Genomic DNA, 16,787 nt, shown 5'->3' with positions numbered 1-16,787 from the left:
GTCACCACAAATTCCATCAATTAAAAAGGTATACTAGCAACAGGTCTATAATTAGCTACCTGAGATAAACCAACACCAGTGGATATGGGAATTGGAGTTAAGGTAATACTTCCTACAGGTGGGGAGAACCAGCCTTGATTTAAAGCCAAGTTAACCCAAGTCACTAATCAATTTAAAAAAACTCACTGGAGCATTCTTTAACAAAAATGAGGAACACAGAGGTCCAAGGAACGTAGAGATTGTGAAAGCTTTTTTACAATTGGTGGTATCTCCTGAACAGACGTAGGTCTAAATGATGACCGTTCTCTGTCTACAGGTATCTCAGGTAGACTATCATTCAATGTCTGTATCAAACCATGGAATCAAAAGATTGATTAATCTTATTTACCTTTGATGAAAAATACTCAGCCAATTCCTCTACTGAAGGCTGAGAAGACGTTTCTGAGGTGTGAGAATTTGGAACAGTTGCATTTTTAATAATTTGGAATAATTTCTTCAGATTAGGATGACTGATCCCCACAAGTTCAGAATAATATGTTTGGCTAAATTTACCTGATAATTTTAATTTTTAAAAGTTATTCACCTCCTGTCCATGGTGAACACTGTTAAAAAGATAGGGAAGATATGATACAGACGGTTAAATACTTGAAAGGTATTAATAAACAAACAAATATTTTCCAAGACAGGGAAGCAGTAGAACTAGAGGACATGAATTGAAGTTGCAGGGTGATAGACTTAGAATAACATTAGTAAATACCTTTTCATGGAGAGGGTGGTGGATGCCTGAAATGCCCTCCTGGTGAAGGTGCTAGAGACAGAAACAGTGATGGAATCCAAAAATGCATGGGATAGAGACAGAGGATCCCTAAATGATATCAGAACAAAACTTAAATTATCTCATGGTTGATGTATGATGGGCGTATAAAGGTTTGGATTTCTTTATTGTTTCAAACATTGCTGTGATTGATTCTGTTGACGATGTATTGGGCAGGGGTGTGCTTAGACGGGAACTCCAGCAACGGGGAAGTAAGACCAGTGCTGGACAGGCTTCTACGGTCGGTGTCCTGTATATTGCAAGACAGATCAGGGTGGACTGGAATGAGCTTTGATGGTAATTCTAGTAGTTGGGAAGTAGGGCTAGTGTCAGGCAGTCTTCTATGGTCTGTGTCCCAAAAATGACAAACACAGATCAGGGTCAAGTATGCATATTTTATACCACATTTATATTGTATGCTATGAGTTGAGGTGCTGTGTATTTCAGTGGTGGAGGATAAGACATCTTAAAGATGAATTTAGAGAGTAAAGTGTTAGTAATACTGTTGGGTTGTTGGTTTAATCATGAATTGATAATGAATGTTACTGTTCAGTACACTGGATGGGTAGCTCAGGTTTTACCTGTCATAATTTACTGTGTTGTCATGATCTGTTACTATGTTAGGTGAGTGGTTTGCCTATTTCAGACACTGATGTAATCTTATTGTTTTACATTTACTTTTAGTTCAATATTATTAATAAAAATTGATACATGGAGGAAGATCAAAGGTCAGAAATGAATGGATTACAAATGGATTAAAATGTTTCAATTGAACTATATACTTTAATAGAAAAAAAGGTAGATCAATCTAGTAGCACTACAGAAATCAATAGTAGCATTTCTCAAGAAATATAAAGCACATGTTTTTCTTTTGTAGTAATGCAATATGGAAAAGGCAAATCGTGTTATTACCGGTTCCTGACAAAAGGACAACAGTGGATATGGCTTCAAACTCAATACTATATCACTTATCACCAGTGGAATTCCAGGCCAGAGTTCATTGTCTGTGCACACACTGTAGTAAGGTAATGGAATACCTTCTGAAGCTTTTCCATCAAGTGGTGTAGAAAAGCAATCTCTTAGCCAAGTTAGTAGTGAGAAAGAGAGTTTGTTTGTTTGTTTGTTTATTTATTTATTTATTTGATGGCATTATGGCAGTAAGACCTGTAGGTGCCAAAAATGAATGAGGCCATCCACTCATGAGTATAGCCTAGTGCTGCCCAATCTTTTTGTGTCCAAATCCTGATTTTGAAAAGGCAGAAAAGGGATGTCCAACAGTGCAGTATGTCCATATAGCAAGGGAGTATGTTGTGAGTGTGTTTTGGGCAGGACAAGGGAGGGCCCAAAATCAGGACGTCCAATAGCTAATACCAGACAGGAAGAAACATCCAAGTCTAAAAAGAAGACATCCAAAGTTAGACCTGTTTCACTCACATCCAGGGTGTAAAAAGGTGCTCTGATTGAGCAGCTGACCACTGGAGGAATTAAGGTATGACCTCTCATGAATCCTCCAGTAGTTGCTGTCCCTGTTCCTCTCCCCTGAAAGTGAAACTGAGAGGGGATACCAGGCTCTATGACAGCTTCAGGTATTATGGGCATTCCTAACAAAGCAGGAAGCTAGTCTGAGAAGTAGCTCAGTGATTAGTGCAGTGGACTGTGAACCAAGGGACCCAATTCAAATCCCACTTTTAACTCTTTTATTTTTATTGTGAGCCCTCCATGAACAGAAAAATACTTACTGTACCTGAATGTATAAGCCACCTGCAAACCTGAAGGCTATTGAAGTGGTGTAACTTTGTAAAGATAATATATTAAAGTTATTAGTTACTGCAAGGAAATAGTAATATATTACAGTTGCTAGTTGTTTAATGAAAGTAATATGTTATTTTTTAGTTCTTGGATATAAGCAGTTGTTTCAATATTGTATAAAATTAATTCTCCGAGGACAAGCAGGCTGCTTGTTCTCACGAATGGGTGACGTCCACGGCAGCCCCTCCAATCGGAGAGCTTCACTAGCAACAACGTTTGCTAGCCCTCGCGTGCACATGCGCGACCGTCTTCCCGCCCGAACGCACTCGTGTTCGTCAGTCTTCTTTTTTCCGCGGCTCAGGACGGCTGTTTTTCGGTCGTTCTGTGCCCCAAGGAGACCCCTCGCGTTTTTTCGCTGCGTTTCTGATTCGGAAGTGTCCGATTTTCCTTCCCGTCGTGTGTTTCGTACTTTAAAAAAAAAAATTCCTTTATGTCGAGTTTTTGTCCCGTAAGTTTCCTTTCGTGGTCGAGTGCGGCCTTGTTCGCCGCCCGTATGGGTTTTTTCTAAATTTTTGGGTGCCCTTAGCCATCATTGCGAATTTTGATTTCGCCGGCAAGATTTTTCCGCCCATGTCCTCGAAGCCTACCAGCGGCTTCAAAAAGTGCACCCATTGCAGCCGGACTGTGTCTGAATTTAAGAAAGCATAGGACAGGCACCTGGGGTCTCTTAGGGAAAGGAGTAGTTAGTGGTTACTGAGGATGGGCAGACTGGATGAGCCATTTGGCCCTTATCTGTCGTCATTTGTCTCTGTTTTTATGTTTCTTTTCTCAGTGTGAGGCTGCTGTTTCAGTGGCATTGGTGCCAAGGCACTAACCCCCAATATTCAAAACCATTTAACTGGCTAGGAACGGCACCTGGCCGGTTAAATGGTACATAGCCAGCTATCTGGCAGTATTCAGCGGTAGATAATCGGCTATCTCCTGCTGAATATTGTTGGTTAGTTTCTAGCAGATAGCCAGTTTTCTCTGAGGACAAGCAGGCTGCTTGTTCTCACGACTGGGTTGACGTCCACGGCAGCCCCCACCAACCGGAACAAAACTTCGCGGGCGGTCCCGCACGCAGGGCACGCCCACTGCGCATGCGCGGCCGTCTTCCCGCCCCGTGCGCGACCGTTCCCGCTCAGTTTTTTTCGATTCTGCGCTGAGGAGAGACGTGTTACCGTCTCTGTCTTGGTCAGCCCCGGAAACCGGATGAATTTCGTGCGCGTTCGCGCTTCTTTTCTTTCTTATCTCCAAAAAAGAAAAAAAAAACCAGTTTGTCCCCTCGTCCTCTTAGCGCGGGGGCGCTTCGTTGCGGCCTTGTGGCCGCTCGGTCGTTTCTTTTTCGGGTGTGCCTTTCACCGCCACCATCGACGACTTTGACTTCACCGACGCGATTTTTCCGTCGATGTCCTCGAAGGTCCCGAGTGGATTCAAGAAGTGTGGTCGGTGCGGCCGGCACATCTCGCAAACCGATACTCACGCTTGGTGTCTCCAGTGCCTTGGCCCGGAGCATAATACCAAGACATGCACCTTGTGTCTTGGATTGCGAAAGCGGACACAGGTGGCGAGGCAAGTTCGTCGGGACCAACTTTTTGGAACTTGCACCGGCCCTTCGACGGCATCAGTGTCGACGGCCGGGTCTTCGGTACCGGTACCGATGTCGACGAAATCGACACCGACGATGGCATCGACCCCAGGAGCACAGGTACCGTTGGCCCGCCGGACCTCCGGCGACGGCGGGGGTGAGCGGCCGTGCGGGCAGTCGGCCCCGACCACTCCCTCTACCCAGGGCCATCGGGACCGAACTCTGTCAGACCCGATCCCTCGAGGCCGGGGGGGGTTCTACCTCCTCTTCATCTCTGCCACCGAGCGTCAATGATGGGCACCGAAAGAAACCAAAGAAGCATCGGCATCGGTCACCCACGGCTCACGGGACTGCTAGTTCCGGCGTCTCCAGAGATGAGTCGACACCGAGGAAACGGCAGTGCCGAGAGGAGCGTTCCCCCTCGGTCGAAGAGGTATCGCTGCGTCAGTCCATGGGTGCTTCGGTACCGTCTCCTGGACCCGAGCAGCTTCTGACACCGGCCCCCCTGCCTTTCCCGACAGCGGGCCTGGACGAGTGCCTCCGAGCCATCCTTCCAGGGATTCTGGAAGGGCTGATGCGCCAGGCCTTGCCGGCTCCGGGGGTGCTTGCGCCCCCGGCGCCGTTGATGGAGGCGCCGGCGTGCTCCAGCCCGATGCCGAGGCCTCCGACACTGACGCCGCTTGCGGTACCGGTGTCGACCGCCACGCAGGTGGAATCCCCGTCGATGTCGATTGAGGGAGCTTCATCCCCGCTGGCACCGGAGTCCACCGCTCGACGCCACCATCGAGGACGTGGTTCCTCGCAGTCGAGACAGGCCCAGTTCAGGTCTGAGCTGAAAGAGCTCATGTCCGACACTGAGGAAGAGGCCTCGTGGGGGGAGGAGGAAGACCCCAGATATTTCTCCTCAGAGGAGTCTGAGGGCCTTCCCTCCGACCCCACTCCTTCACCGGAGAGGAAGCTCTCGCCCCCTGAGAGCCTCTCCTTTGCCTCCTTTGTCAGGGATATGTCTATATGCATTCCCTTCCCCGTGGTCTCTGTGGATGAGCCGAGGGCTGAGATGCTCGAGGTCCTCGACTATCCATCACCACCTAGAGAGTCTTCCACGGTACCGTTGCACAATGTCCTCAAAGAGACACTGCTTCGGAACTGGCAGAAGCCATTATCTAAACCCACCATTCCCAAGAAAGCGGAGTCTCAATACAGATTCCACTCTGACCCAGAGTTAATGCGGGCCCAATTGCCTCATGACTCGGCGGTCGTGGACTCTGCTCTCAAGAGGGCACAGAGTTCGAGGGATACTGCCTCGGCGCCCCTGGGGCGGGAGTCTCGCACTCTGGACTCGTTTGGGAGGAAAGCCTACCAATCTTCCATGCTCGTGACCCGCATCCAGTCCTACCAGCTCTACACGAGCATTCACATGCGGAACAATGTGAAGCAACTGGCGGACCTGGTCGATAAGCTCCCTCCGGAGCAGTCCAGGCCTTTTCAGGAGGTGGTCAGGCAGCTGAAGGCATGTAGAAAGTTCCTGTCCAGGAGTACAGGAGCTGCGGCCCAAGGTATAGTGATGCGCAGACTCTCCTGGCTGCGTGCCTCTGACCTGGACAACCGCACCCAGCAACGGCTGGCGGATGTCCCTTGCCGGGGGGATAACATTTTCGGCGAGAAGGTCGAGCAGTTGGTGGACCAACTACACCAGCGGGAAACCGCCCTCGACAAGCTCTCCCACCGGGCGCCTTCAGCTTTTCCCAGGCCAGGCAGGCTGCGCCCTACGCCTACAGCAAGCGTAGGTACACCCAGCCGGCCCGAAGGCCTCCTCAGGCACAGGGATAGTCCCAGCGCGCTCGTTCCCGTCAACAGCGTGCGCCTAAGCAGCCCCCTGCGCCTCCACAGCAAAAGCCGGGGACAGGCTTTTGACTGGATCCATGGGAACATAGCCGCCATCAAAGTGTCCGTACCGGACGGCCTGCCGGTCGGGGGGAGGTTGAAAGTTTTTCACCAAAGGTGGCCTCTTATAACCTCCGATCAGTGGGTTCTCCAAATAGTGCGGTGCGGATGTGCCCTGAATTTGGCCTCCACTCCACCAAATTGCCCACCGGGAGCTCAATCCTTCAGCTCCCATCACAAGCAGGTACTCTCCGCCCTTCTCAGCGCCAGTGCGGTCGAGCCCGTACCACCCGGGCAGGAAGGGCAGGGATTCTATTCCAGGTACTTCCTTGTGGAAAAGAAAATGGGGGATGCGCCCCATCCTAGACCTGAGAGGCCTGAACAAATACCTGGTCAAAGAGAAGTTCAGGATGCTTTCCTTGGGCACCCTTCTCCCCAAGATTCAGAAAGACGATTGGCTATGCTCCCTGGATTTAAAGGACGCTTATACTCACATCCCGATACTGCCAGCTCACAGACAGTATCTCAGATTCCGCCTGGGGACACGGCACTTTCAGTATTGGGCTTGCCTCTGCCCCACGGGTGTTCACGAAGTGCCTCGTGGTGGTCGCGGCGTATCTACGCAAGCTGGGAGTGCACGTGTTCCCATATCTCGACGATTGGTTGGTCAAGAACACCTCGGAGGCAGGGGCTCTCCGGTCCATGCAGTGCACTATTCACCTCCTGGAGCTGCTGGGGTTTGTGATAAATTATCCAAAGTCCCATCTCCAGCCAGTCCAATCTCTGGAATTCATAGGAGCTCTGCTGAATTCACAGACGGCTCAGGTCTTTCTTCCCGAAGCGAGGGCCCGCAACCTCCTGTCCCTCGCTTCCCAGACCAGAGCGTCTCAGCAGGTCAGAGCTCAGCAGATGTTGAGACTCCTAGGTCATATGGCCTCTACAGTTCATGTGACTCCCATGGCTCGTCTTCACATGAGATCTGCTCAATGGACCCTAGCTTCCCAGTGGTGCCAAGCCACCGGGAATCTAGAAGATGTCATCCGCATGTCCCTCAGTTGTCGCAGTTCGCTGCACTGGTGGACCATTCGGACCAATTTGACCCTGGGACGTCCATTCCAAATTCCGCAGCCCACGAAAGTGCTGACGACGGATGCATCTCACCTGGGGTGGAGAGCTCATGTCGATGGGCTTCACACCCAGGGACTGTGGTCCCTCCAGGAACAGGATCTTCAGATCAACCTCCTGGAGCTCCGAGCGGTCTGGAACGCACTGAAGGCCTTCAGAGATCGGCTGTCCTATCAAATTATCCAAATTCGGACAGACAATCAGGTTGCAATGTATTACATCAACAAGCAGGGGGGCACCGGATCTCACCCCCTGTGTCAGGAAGCCGTTGGGATGTGGCATTGGGCCTGCCAGTTCGGCATGCTTCTTCAAGCCACATACCTGGCAGGTGTAAACAACAGTCTGGCCGACAGACTGAGCAGAGTCATGCAACCGCACGAGTGGTCGCTCCATTCCAGAGTGGTATGCAAGATCTTCCGAGAGTGGGGCACTCCCTCGGTGGACCTTTTCGCCTCTCAGACCAACCACAAGCTGCCTCTGTTCTGTTCCAGACTACAGGCACACGGCAGACTAGCGTCGGATGCCTTTCTCCTCCATTGGGGGACCGGCCTCCTGTATGCTTATCCTCCCATACCTTTGGTGGGGAAGACCTTACTGAAGCTCAAGCAAGACCACGGCACCATGATTCTGATAGCGCCTTTTTGGCCCCATCAGATCTGGTTCCCTCTACTTCTGGAGTTGTCCTCTGAGGAACCGTGGAGATTGGAGTGTTTTCCGACTCTCATTTTGCAGAACGACGGAGCACTTCTGCACCCCAACCTTCAGTCTCTGGCTCTCACGGCCTGGATGTTGAGGGCGTAGACTTTGCTTCGTTGGGTCTGTCTGAGGGTGTCTCCCGTGTCTTGCTTGCCTCTAGAAAGGATTCCACTAAAAAGAGTTACTTTTTCAAGTGGAGGAGGTTTGTCGTTTGGTGTGAGAGCAAGGCCCTAGAACCTCGTTCTTGTCCTGCACAGAACCTGCTTGAATACCTTCTGCACTTATCAGAGTCTGGCCTCAAGACCAACTCAGTAAGGAATCACCTTAGTGCGATTAGTGCTTACCATCATCGTGTAGAGGGTAAAGCCATCTCTGGAGAGCCTTTAGTCGTTCGATTCATGAGAGGCTTGCTTTTGTCAAGGCCCCCTGTCAAGCCTCCTGCAGTGTCATGGGATCTCAACGTCGTCCTCACCTAGCTGATGAAACCTCCTTTTGAGCCACTGAATTCCTGCCATCTGAAGTACTTGACCTGGAAGGTCATTTTCTTGGTGGCAGTTACTTCAGCTCGTAGAGTCAGTGAGCTGCAAGCCCTGGTAGCTCATGCTCCTTATACCAAATTTCATCATAACAGAGTAGTGCTCCGCACTCACCCTAAGTTCCTGCCAAAGGTGGTGTCGGAGTTCCATCTTAACCAGTCGATTGTCTTGCCAACATTCTTTCCCAGACCGCATACCCGCCCTGCTGAGCGTCAGTTGCACACATTGGACTGCAAGCGAGCGTTGGCCTTCTATTTGGAGCGGACACAGCCCCACAGACAGTCCGCCCAATTGTTTGTTTCTTTCGACCCCAATAGGAAAGGGGTCGCTGTCGGGAAACGCACCATATCCAATTGGCTAGCAGATTGCATTTTCTTCACTTATGCCCAGGCTGGGCTGGCTCTTGAGGGTCATGTCACGGCTCATAGTGTTAGAGCCATGGCAGTGTCGGTGGCCCACTTGAAGTCAGCCACTATTGAAGAGATTTGCAAAGCTGCGACGTGGTCATCGGTCCACACATTCACATCTCATTACTGCCTACAGCAGGATACCCGACGCGACAGTCAGTTCGGGCAGTCGGTGCTGCAGAATCTGTTTGGTGTTTGAATCCAACTCCACCCTCCAGGACCCGAATTATTCTGGTCAGGCTGCACTCTCAGTTAGTTGTTCTTCGTAGGTCAATTTTTGTTATGCCCTCGCCGTTGCGAGGTTAAATTGACCTGGGTTCTTGTTTTGAGTGAGCCTGAGAGCTAGGGATACCCCAGTCGTGAGAACAAGCAGCCTGCTTGTCCTCGGAGAAAGTGAATGATACATACCTGTAGCAGGTGTTCTCCGAGGACAGCAGGCTGATTGTTCTCACCTACCCTCCCTCCTCCCCTTTGGAGTTGTTTTTTACTCATTCCTTTGCTTGTCATTCAACTGAGCGGGAATGGTCGCGCATGGGCGGGAAGACGGCCGCGCATGCGCGGTGGGCGTGCCCTGCGTGCGGGACCGCCCGCAAAGTTTTTGTTCCGGTTGGTGGGGGCTGCCGTGGATGTCAACCCAGTCGTGAGAACAATCAGCCTGCTGTACTCGGAGAACACCTGCTACAGGTATGTATCATTCGCTATATTGCCCGATATAATCGGCTATCTGCCGTTTTTTGAAGCTGGTTTAGCATCCATATTTGGCCGCATGAAAACATTTGATATCTGGCTGGTTTAAAGATAACCGGTTAGTGCTGAATATCAGCGTAGCTGGTTATTTTTAAACCAATCAAAAATAAATCAGATAGTCAATTCTGGTTACTGGATGCGGCCTGGCATTAAATATTGGGGCTTAGTGTCGACTGCAGGAGTTGGCCAGTCTAACTCCCATGGTCTGAATATCGGCCCCTACGTGATCCAACTGTCTGGCAGACAGGCTGAGTTGGATTTTGCAACCTCACGAGTGGTCTCTCGATGAGCATGCAGCCCAGATGATTCTTGGAAAGTGGGGCATCCCTTTGACAGTTCTATTTGCTACTCACTATAGCAGTTCCTCAGTTCTGCTACACACTAAGATCATACTGTAGACTAGTCTCAGATGCCTTCCTCCTCCATTGGGCTAGGGCCCTTTGTACATGTATTCTCCAATATCTCTGATTGTGAAAACTGTTCTGAAACTCAAACAGAATTGAAGAACAATAATTCTGATCACTCCTCGTTGGCCAAGACAGATATGGTTTCCTCTTCTGGAACTTTCCTTGAGGGAATCCTGGAGACTGGAATGTTTTCCAACACTGATCACTCAGGATCAGGGAAACCTTCTACATCCTGACCTGGTCATTTTAGCTTGGATGTTGAGAGGGTAGAGGTGCATTCCCTGAACTTAACCGAACAGTATGTCTCAGGTGCCATTGGCACCCACAAGAGTTCCACTATAAGTTTTTATGATTTTAAATGGAATAGGTTTGCTGTCTGGTGTGAAAGAATTCCACAATATAGAAAATAAAATTGGTTGAATGTTTTTCATAGCAGCTGGTTAACTCAGGATGTTAAATATCCAGGTTCATTTTGCACCCCCCCCCCCCCCCCTTGGCCTCAAGAAAACTTAAAAACTGTTTAGGTTCAAAAAACAAAAAAGTCACAAAACATTTGACAGGGAAACTCCAAAAAGCTTACTGCTCCCAGAGTTAGAGTTCTCATTTTTAATGCCAAGAATTATTTTCTTCTCTTTGGCATATCCCTGGAAAAATCAGGACAAACGTGCACAGGAGATCCCATAATCAGTGCAGACATAAGATGAAAATACAGATGCAGAATATTATTCCTGTCTATCACAAGGGCAGAATTAGCTGTCAGAGTTGTACCCTTAGTAATTACTTCCAATGAGCTTTCTAAAAATTCTGTGAGGTTCATTACCCCCTGTACTTCTCTAGGGATGATAGAACCAGCACCTCCTGGTCTCCTTATTCTAGAGGTATGTTGAGCATATACTATCATTGAAGACCCAGAATCTCTTTAATATACTTTTTCAACATATGTACTGCTGCAATCAGCGGCAACTTTAATAATAATTAATAAATCTTAGGTTGTTTTTTGTCAGTTGGTTCTGTCAGGCTTATTTTCGAAAGAGAAGGGTGCCCATCTTTCGACACAAATTGGGAGATGGGCGTCCTTCTCTCAGGGTCGCCCAAATCAGCATAATCGAAAGCCAATTTTGGCCGTCCCCAACTGCTTCCCGTTGTGGGGACGACCAAAGTTCACGGGGGCGTGTCGGAGGCGTAGCGAAGGCGGGACTGAGGTGTACCTAACAGATGGGCGTCCTTGAGCAATAATGGAAAAAAGAAGGGCGTCCCTGACGAGCACTTGGGCGACTTTACTTGGTCCATTTTTTGTTACGACCAAGCCTCAAAAAGGTGGCCGAACTGACCAGATGACCACCGGAGGGAATCGGGGATGACCTCCCCTTACTCCCCCAGTGGTCACTAACTACCTCCCGCCCCGAAAAAAACAACTTTAAAAACTTTTTTTGCCAGCCTCAAATGTCATACTCAGGTCCATTGCAGCGGTATGCAGGTCCGTGGGGGGGGAGGTATGTGTGTGTCAGCGGAGGCATAGCGAAGGCGTGGACGTCCTTCTTTCAAACATTTTGGACGTCCTGAATTGCCCCCCCCCCCCCCAATCACAGGGACGGCCAAATTTCAAGGGAGTGGAGTAGAGGAGTGGCTTAGTAGTTAGAGCACTCGTCTTGCAATCCAGAGGTGGCCAGTTCAAATCCCACTGCTGCTACTTGTGATCCAAATAAATAAAGGGGGTGTCAGAGGCATAGTAAAGGTATGGACATCCTTCTCACAGAAACATCCAGGCATGGACATCCTTCTCACAGAAACATCCACATTTTGGACGGCCTCAACTGCCGTCACAGGGACAGAGGCATAGTGAAGGACATCCTTCACCCGTACTCTTAAAAAAAAAAAAAAAAAGACATCTCTGACAAGCACTTGGACGTTTTCACCTGGACTTGTATTTTTCTAAGGTTGTAGACGGCAATTTATTTAAGGTTGTAGATGGCTATTATACACGCAGCTTGTCTGCATGTATGAAGCCGTCTTTGGCATGCGCAGAGCAGCCACGCATAATGCTTGGCTGCTCTGCACTGGCTTCCCCTCCTTAGGAAGGAAATCATGTGCAAATGAGCTAACAGTGAGCAGCTCATTTGCATGCGATTTCCTTCATGCATGCCCGTTCCTTTCTGAATCGCTAAGGAATCGGTAAGAGAAGGGCTTTTTCCATTCAGTTAGTGCATCAGTTAGTCCACTGCAGTGCCCCCTAGGGTGCCCGGTTGGTGTCCTGGCATGTCAGGGGGACCAGTGCACTACGAATGCTGGCTCCTTCCATGACCAAATGAGTTGGATTTGGTCATTTTTCAGATGGGCATCCTCGGTGTCCATTATCACTGAAAACCGGGGATGACCATCTCTAAGGTCGACCATCTCAACTTTTATGTTGACCATCTCTAAGGTCGACCTACATGTTGAGATTTGGGTGTCCCCGACCGTATTATCGAAGCGAAAGATGGACGCCCATCTTGTTTTGATAATACGGGTTTCCCCACCCCTTCGCAGTGACGTCCTGCAAGGTGGCCTTCAGGAAAACTTGGGCACCCCATTCGATTATGCCCCTCTACGTATTCCATTTTCTTAGATAGAAGTTCTCTTTCTTTAATCATTGTATTCCCCAAATTCTGGATATCTTCTAGCTTTTGCACTATAACCAAAACTCTAGAGGCTTCTTGTTCTAGCCTCTGAGTATGTCTGACAATATCTTTCTTAAACTGTCCTGAAAAAGACACCATGATAGAATGCAGGCCTTCTATAGCATCCTGTAAGGATTCAGCTTTAAAGTCAGCAGGTTTCGCCAAGACTTGAAGATCACTCTCGGAAGCTGCAACCTTGACTTTGGATTTTCTTCATCTTCATTGATGGCACCAAAGACTCAGGAGAAACTTCCTACCCTCTTTCACCACAGGAGTTGTTTCTGAATCTGTTCAGAGCAAGTCAGTGCAAGGGGCTAAGCGAAGCTCCTTCTGTGCTCTGCGCAGCCAGCTCTGGCGCTGACACCACCAAAGCTGTAAAAACAAACTTTAGTGCTGTGAGCTACACAACTCTCAAGCATCTTGACCCTTGAAGAAGGTCCCTTACTAAAGAAGAAATAGCTTTATAGAGGTTAATTCGTTAGAGCTGTATTAAATAATATATAACTACGGCTGTGGAGAAGGGAGATTTTTTTGGGGGTGGGGGGGTTGTTTTTCAGTTTAGAATGTCTTTGTGACCTTGGTTTAAAATAAGTGTTAACTATAATAACTTTTGTAATGTTTTAATCCTCTTTTTATTTGCAAATGACATATTGATGTTAGTTGTAAACACATCGATTTGTAATCTTTATAGGCACTCAGGATGCAGAGTTTTTACTGATGATTTTTTATTTAAATATATATCTTTAGTTCTATTTCTTTATATAGTTATGCAGAAGTTCGGGCAGAGCGAAGGCGAGAGCTAGGCATTGCAGAATCCCCTTCATTGATAGCTGCAGATAAAGTAAGCACCATGATATCCTACATTTTGTATTTTCTCATTTACCTGTATTTTTTGCTTACCAAGAATGGGACAATTGCAGCTGCCTTGATGACTGAAATTTGGCTCCTGAAGCTTATCCAGTGCAGTATGGCCAAAGAGGTTATGGTTAGTGCAATGGGCTGAGATACTGGGGAACTGAGTACAGTTCCCACTGCAGCTCTTTGTGACCCTGGGCAAATCACTTAATCTTCCATTGTCACAGGTACAAAACTTACCCCCCCACCCCCTGTTTACTAAGCCGCACGGCAATGCTGACACAGCCCATTCAAAGTGAATAGGCTGTGTCGGCATTAGTGCACCATCAGCCACAAGCGCGGCTTAGTAAACGGGGGGGTTAGACTGTGAGTCTACTAGGGACAGAGAAAATACCTGCATTAAAATGTGTATAGCACTGTATATGTCTAATAGTGTTATAGAAATGATAAATACTAGTAGTGGTTGGAGAAGGGGAGGTGTCCTTTGTGAGGGCAAATTGGATGAGGGCAAGAAGAAAGAAGATGGAGAAATTACAAGGTGAAGAGGAGGCTCTCAACAATTTATGTGACTTTCCACCCTTGGTTTATTCTTTAAGGGGTAATTTTATAAAGGTTTTTTTTGTGTGTTCCGCTTATTTTACTGTGGAAAAAGCTTTTCATAAAATTGTCTGACAGCATACTTGAATAATAACTACGTCACTGGAAAGTGTTACATATTTTTGCATGTAGGTATTCTCAGGGTGTAGTTTAGACAGAAGCAGGGTTGCAATGTATGAACGTACTTTATGAAATACGGATGCACAGGTAAAGTAAAGACACATATACGCATTTACACCTTCTTCTGAGCAAGTGTAAATGTGTACATTGGTCTTCGCGCATTACTGGGGTTCCATCTGGGTGCTTATTTATAAAGATGAAGTGAAAGAGACTATTATAGCCAAAAGAACATCCTTCAAAAAATGGAAAGAGGATCTGAATAAAGAAAATAAGAAGCTGCGTAAATACTGGCAAGCTAGATGCAAAACATTGATAAAGAAGGCTAAAAGAAAATATGTAGAGAAACTTGCCACAGAAGCAAAAACTCATAGTAACAACTTTTTAAGGTACATCAAAAGCAGAAAGCCTGAGAGAGAATCCGTGGGACCGTTAAATCATCAAGGAGCAAAAGGGCATAACAGAGAGACTGAATGAATTATTTGCTTCAGTCTTTACGGAAGATGATGTAAGAGATATACCTATACCAGAAATGGTTTTCAAGGGTGATGATGTTGAGGAACTGAAAGAAATCTCGGTGAACCTGGAAGACATACTGAGCCAAATTGACAAGTTAAAAAGTGATAAATCATCTGGACCAACTTTATAGCGTACTGAAAAAATTCAAACATGAAATTGCTGATCTACTGTTGGTGACCTGTAACCTGTTGTTAAAATCGTCTGTAGTATCTGAAGAATGGATGGTGCTAATGTAATGCCAATTTTTAAAAGGGGTTTCAGGGTTGATATTACAGTCTGGTAGGCCTGACTTCAGTGCTGGACAAAATAGTGCAAATTATTATAAAGAATAAGATTGCAGAGCATATAGACAAACATGGTTTAATAGGACAGAGTAAGCATGGGTTCAGCCAAGGGAAGTCTTGCCTTACCAATTTGCTTCATTTCTTTGAAGATGTGAATAAACATGTGGTTAAAAGTGAGTCGATTGATGTAGTGTATCTAGGTTTTCAGAAACCTTTTGAGAAAGCTCCTCAAGAGAGACTCCTGAGAATATTTTAAAAAGTCATGGGATAGGATGCAATGTTCTTTTGTGGATTAGGAATTGGTTATTGGACAGAAAACAGAGGGTAAGGTTAAATGGCCATTTTTCTCAATGGAGGGGGGTGAATAGTGGAGTGCCACAGGGATCTTTACTGGGACCAGTGCTATTTAACATATTTGTAAATGATCTGGAAATCGGAACGACAAGTGAGGTAATTAAATTTGCACATGCACTTGATGAATTGGATGTTGAGGCATTCACAATCTCTGCTTGTCATTACTTTGCTTGAACAGATAGCACAGCTATTTCTCGATAATATTTTTATGGCCTCCCTCAGAGCCGGGATTCAGGATCTGAAAATCACATCAATACTGTGAGTCTTAAAGAAGTACTGGAAAGATTTGAACACAGTGGAACACCTTCAGCTTCCTCAAGGAGTTCTAGAAAGTCATCATCTCACACAGCAGTGTCTGACCCACGTTGTAAGTAGTAATAACTCAGAGCAAGTTTAGGGGTCCTTTTACAAAGCCATGGTAAAAAGTGGCCTGCTTTAGTTTGGGTGCGTCTTTTATTCGCTTGCTGGGCCATTTTTTACTGCTGCGGGGGAAAAGTCTATTTTTTAATGGAACGGGAAATGGGCCTGTGCTAATATTAAAACGAGCGTGTGTCTATTTGTGGCCTGAGCCCTTACCACCACCCATTGACCTAGCGGTAAGGGCTCATGCGCTGCCCACGCGGTAACCATGCAGTGCGTGCCAACATGGGCGCTGCCGGTTACTGGTGGGAATGCCCCCCGCAGTAGAAAATAGAAAATTATATTCTACTGCATGTTTGGTGTGCACCAAAATCAGAATTACCACCAGGCGCATGCACTACACCGGTAGTAGTGCCGATTGGGCACGTGCTGCCTGCTCGTTTGCCCTCCTGCACCTTTGTAAAAGGGCCCCTTAGTGATTACTAGATGTGAAATAACATGTTTTTGCTTTGTTGGAGTTAGAATAGTTACTAACCTGCCTTAAGGGGCTAACACAGGATTTTACCACTTTAACATGCATTAAAAGGCAAAATCCTATGGGCCTTTTTAACAAGCCACACTTTGAATGGGCTCCATCGGCATTGCTGAGCAGCGCAGGAACTGGCTTGATAAAAGAGGCCCTATATTTGCTCTTAATGCACTTAAATTTTACTGCGGTGCACTCTACATAAAAATGAAATGCAATACACCTCATCATTATGTAAATTGAATAATACAGTTGTATTGAAATTCGCAAACTGCATTATTTGTGGAAAAATAATGCCAGCTTTGAGCTGTCATTTTCCATCCCAAGAGCATCATGTCACTAACATGTGCCTCGATGCTCCTGAGGGCTATCTTAAAAGGGCTAAAGGTTTTCAAATTCTGGTGCCATCCCCCGATCCCCACTCCCCCAGATCATACCCCCGCCCAATAGATACCCCACTGAACCTTTCCCCCTTTAGCACCTGGAACAGTACCGCAGACCTACTGGCCTTATCCTTGGGGTTGGG

General features: G+C 47.3%; 1 protein-coding gene across 1 annotated transcript in view; it reads left to right on the top strand.

Moving 5' to 3' along the window:
* CLOCK (clock circadian regulator) overlaps nt 1–16,787 on the top strand; it is a 250,497-nt gene that overhangs the window by 133,405 nt on the left and 100,305 nt on the right. Inside the window, 3 exon segments of the mRNA XM_030192205.1 lie at nt 1,692–1,839; nt 13,415–13,490; nt 15,598–15,742. Coding sequence (XP_030048065.1) covers nt 1,692–1,839; nt 13,415–13,490; nt 15,598–15,742 — 369 coding nt within the window.

Source organism: Microcaecilia unicolor, chromosome 2 (genome assembly GCF_901765095.1).
Source record: "Microcaecilia unicolor chromosome 2, aMicUni1.1, whole genome shotgun sequence".
NCBI lineage: Eukaryota > Metazoa > Chordata > Amphibia > Gymnophiona > Siphonopidae > Microcaecilia > Microcaecilia unicolor.
This window is presented reverse-complemented; position numbering and strand designations above follow the sequence as displayed.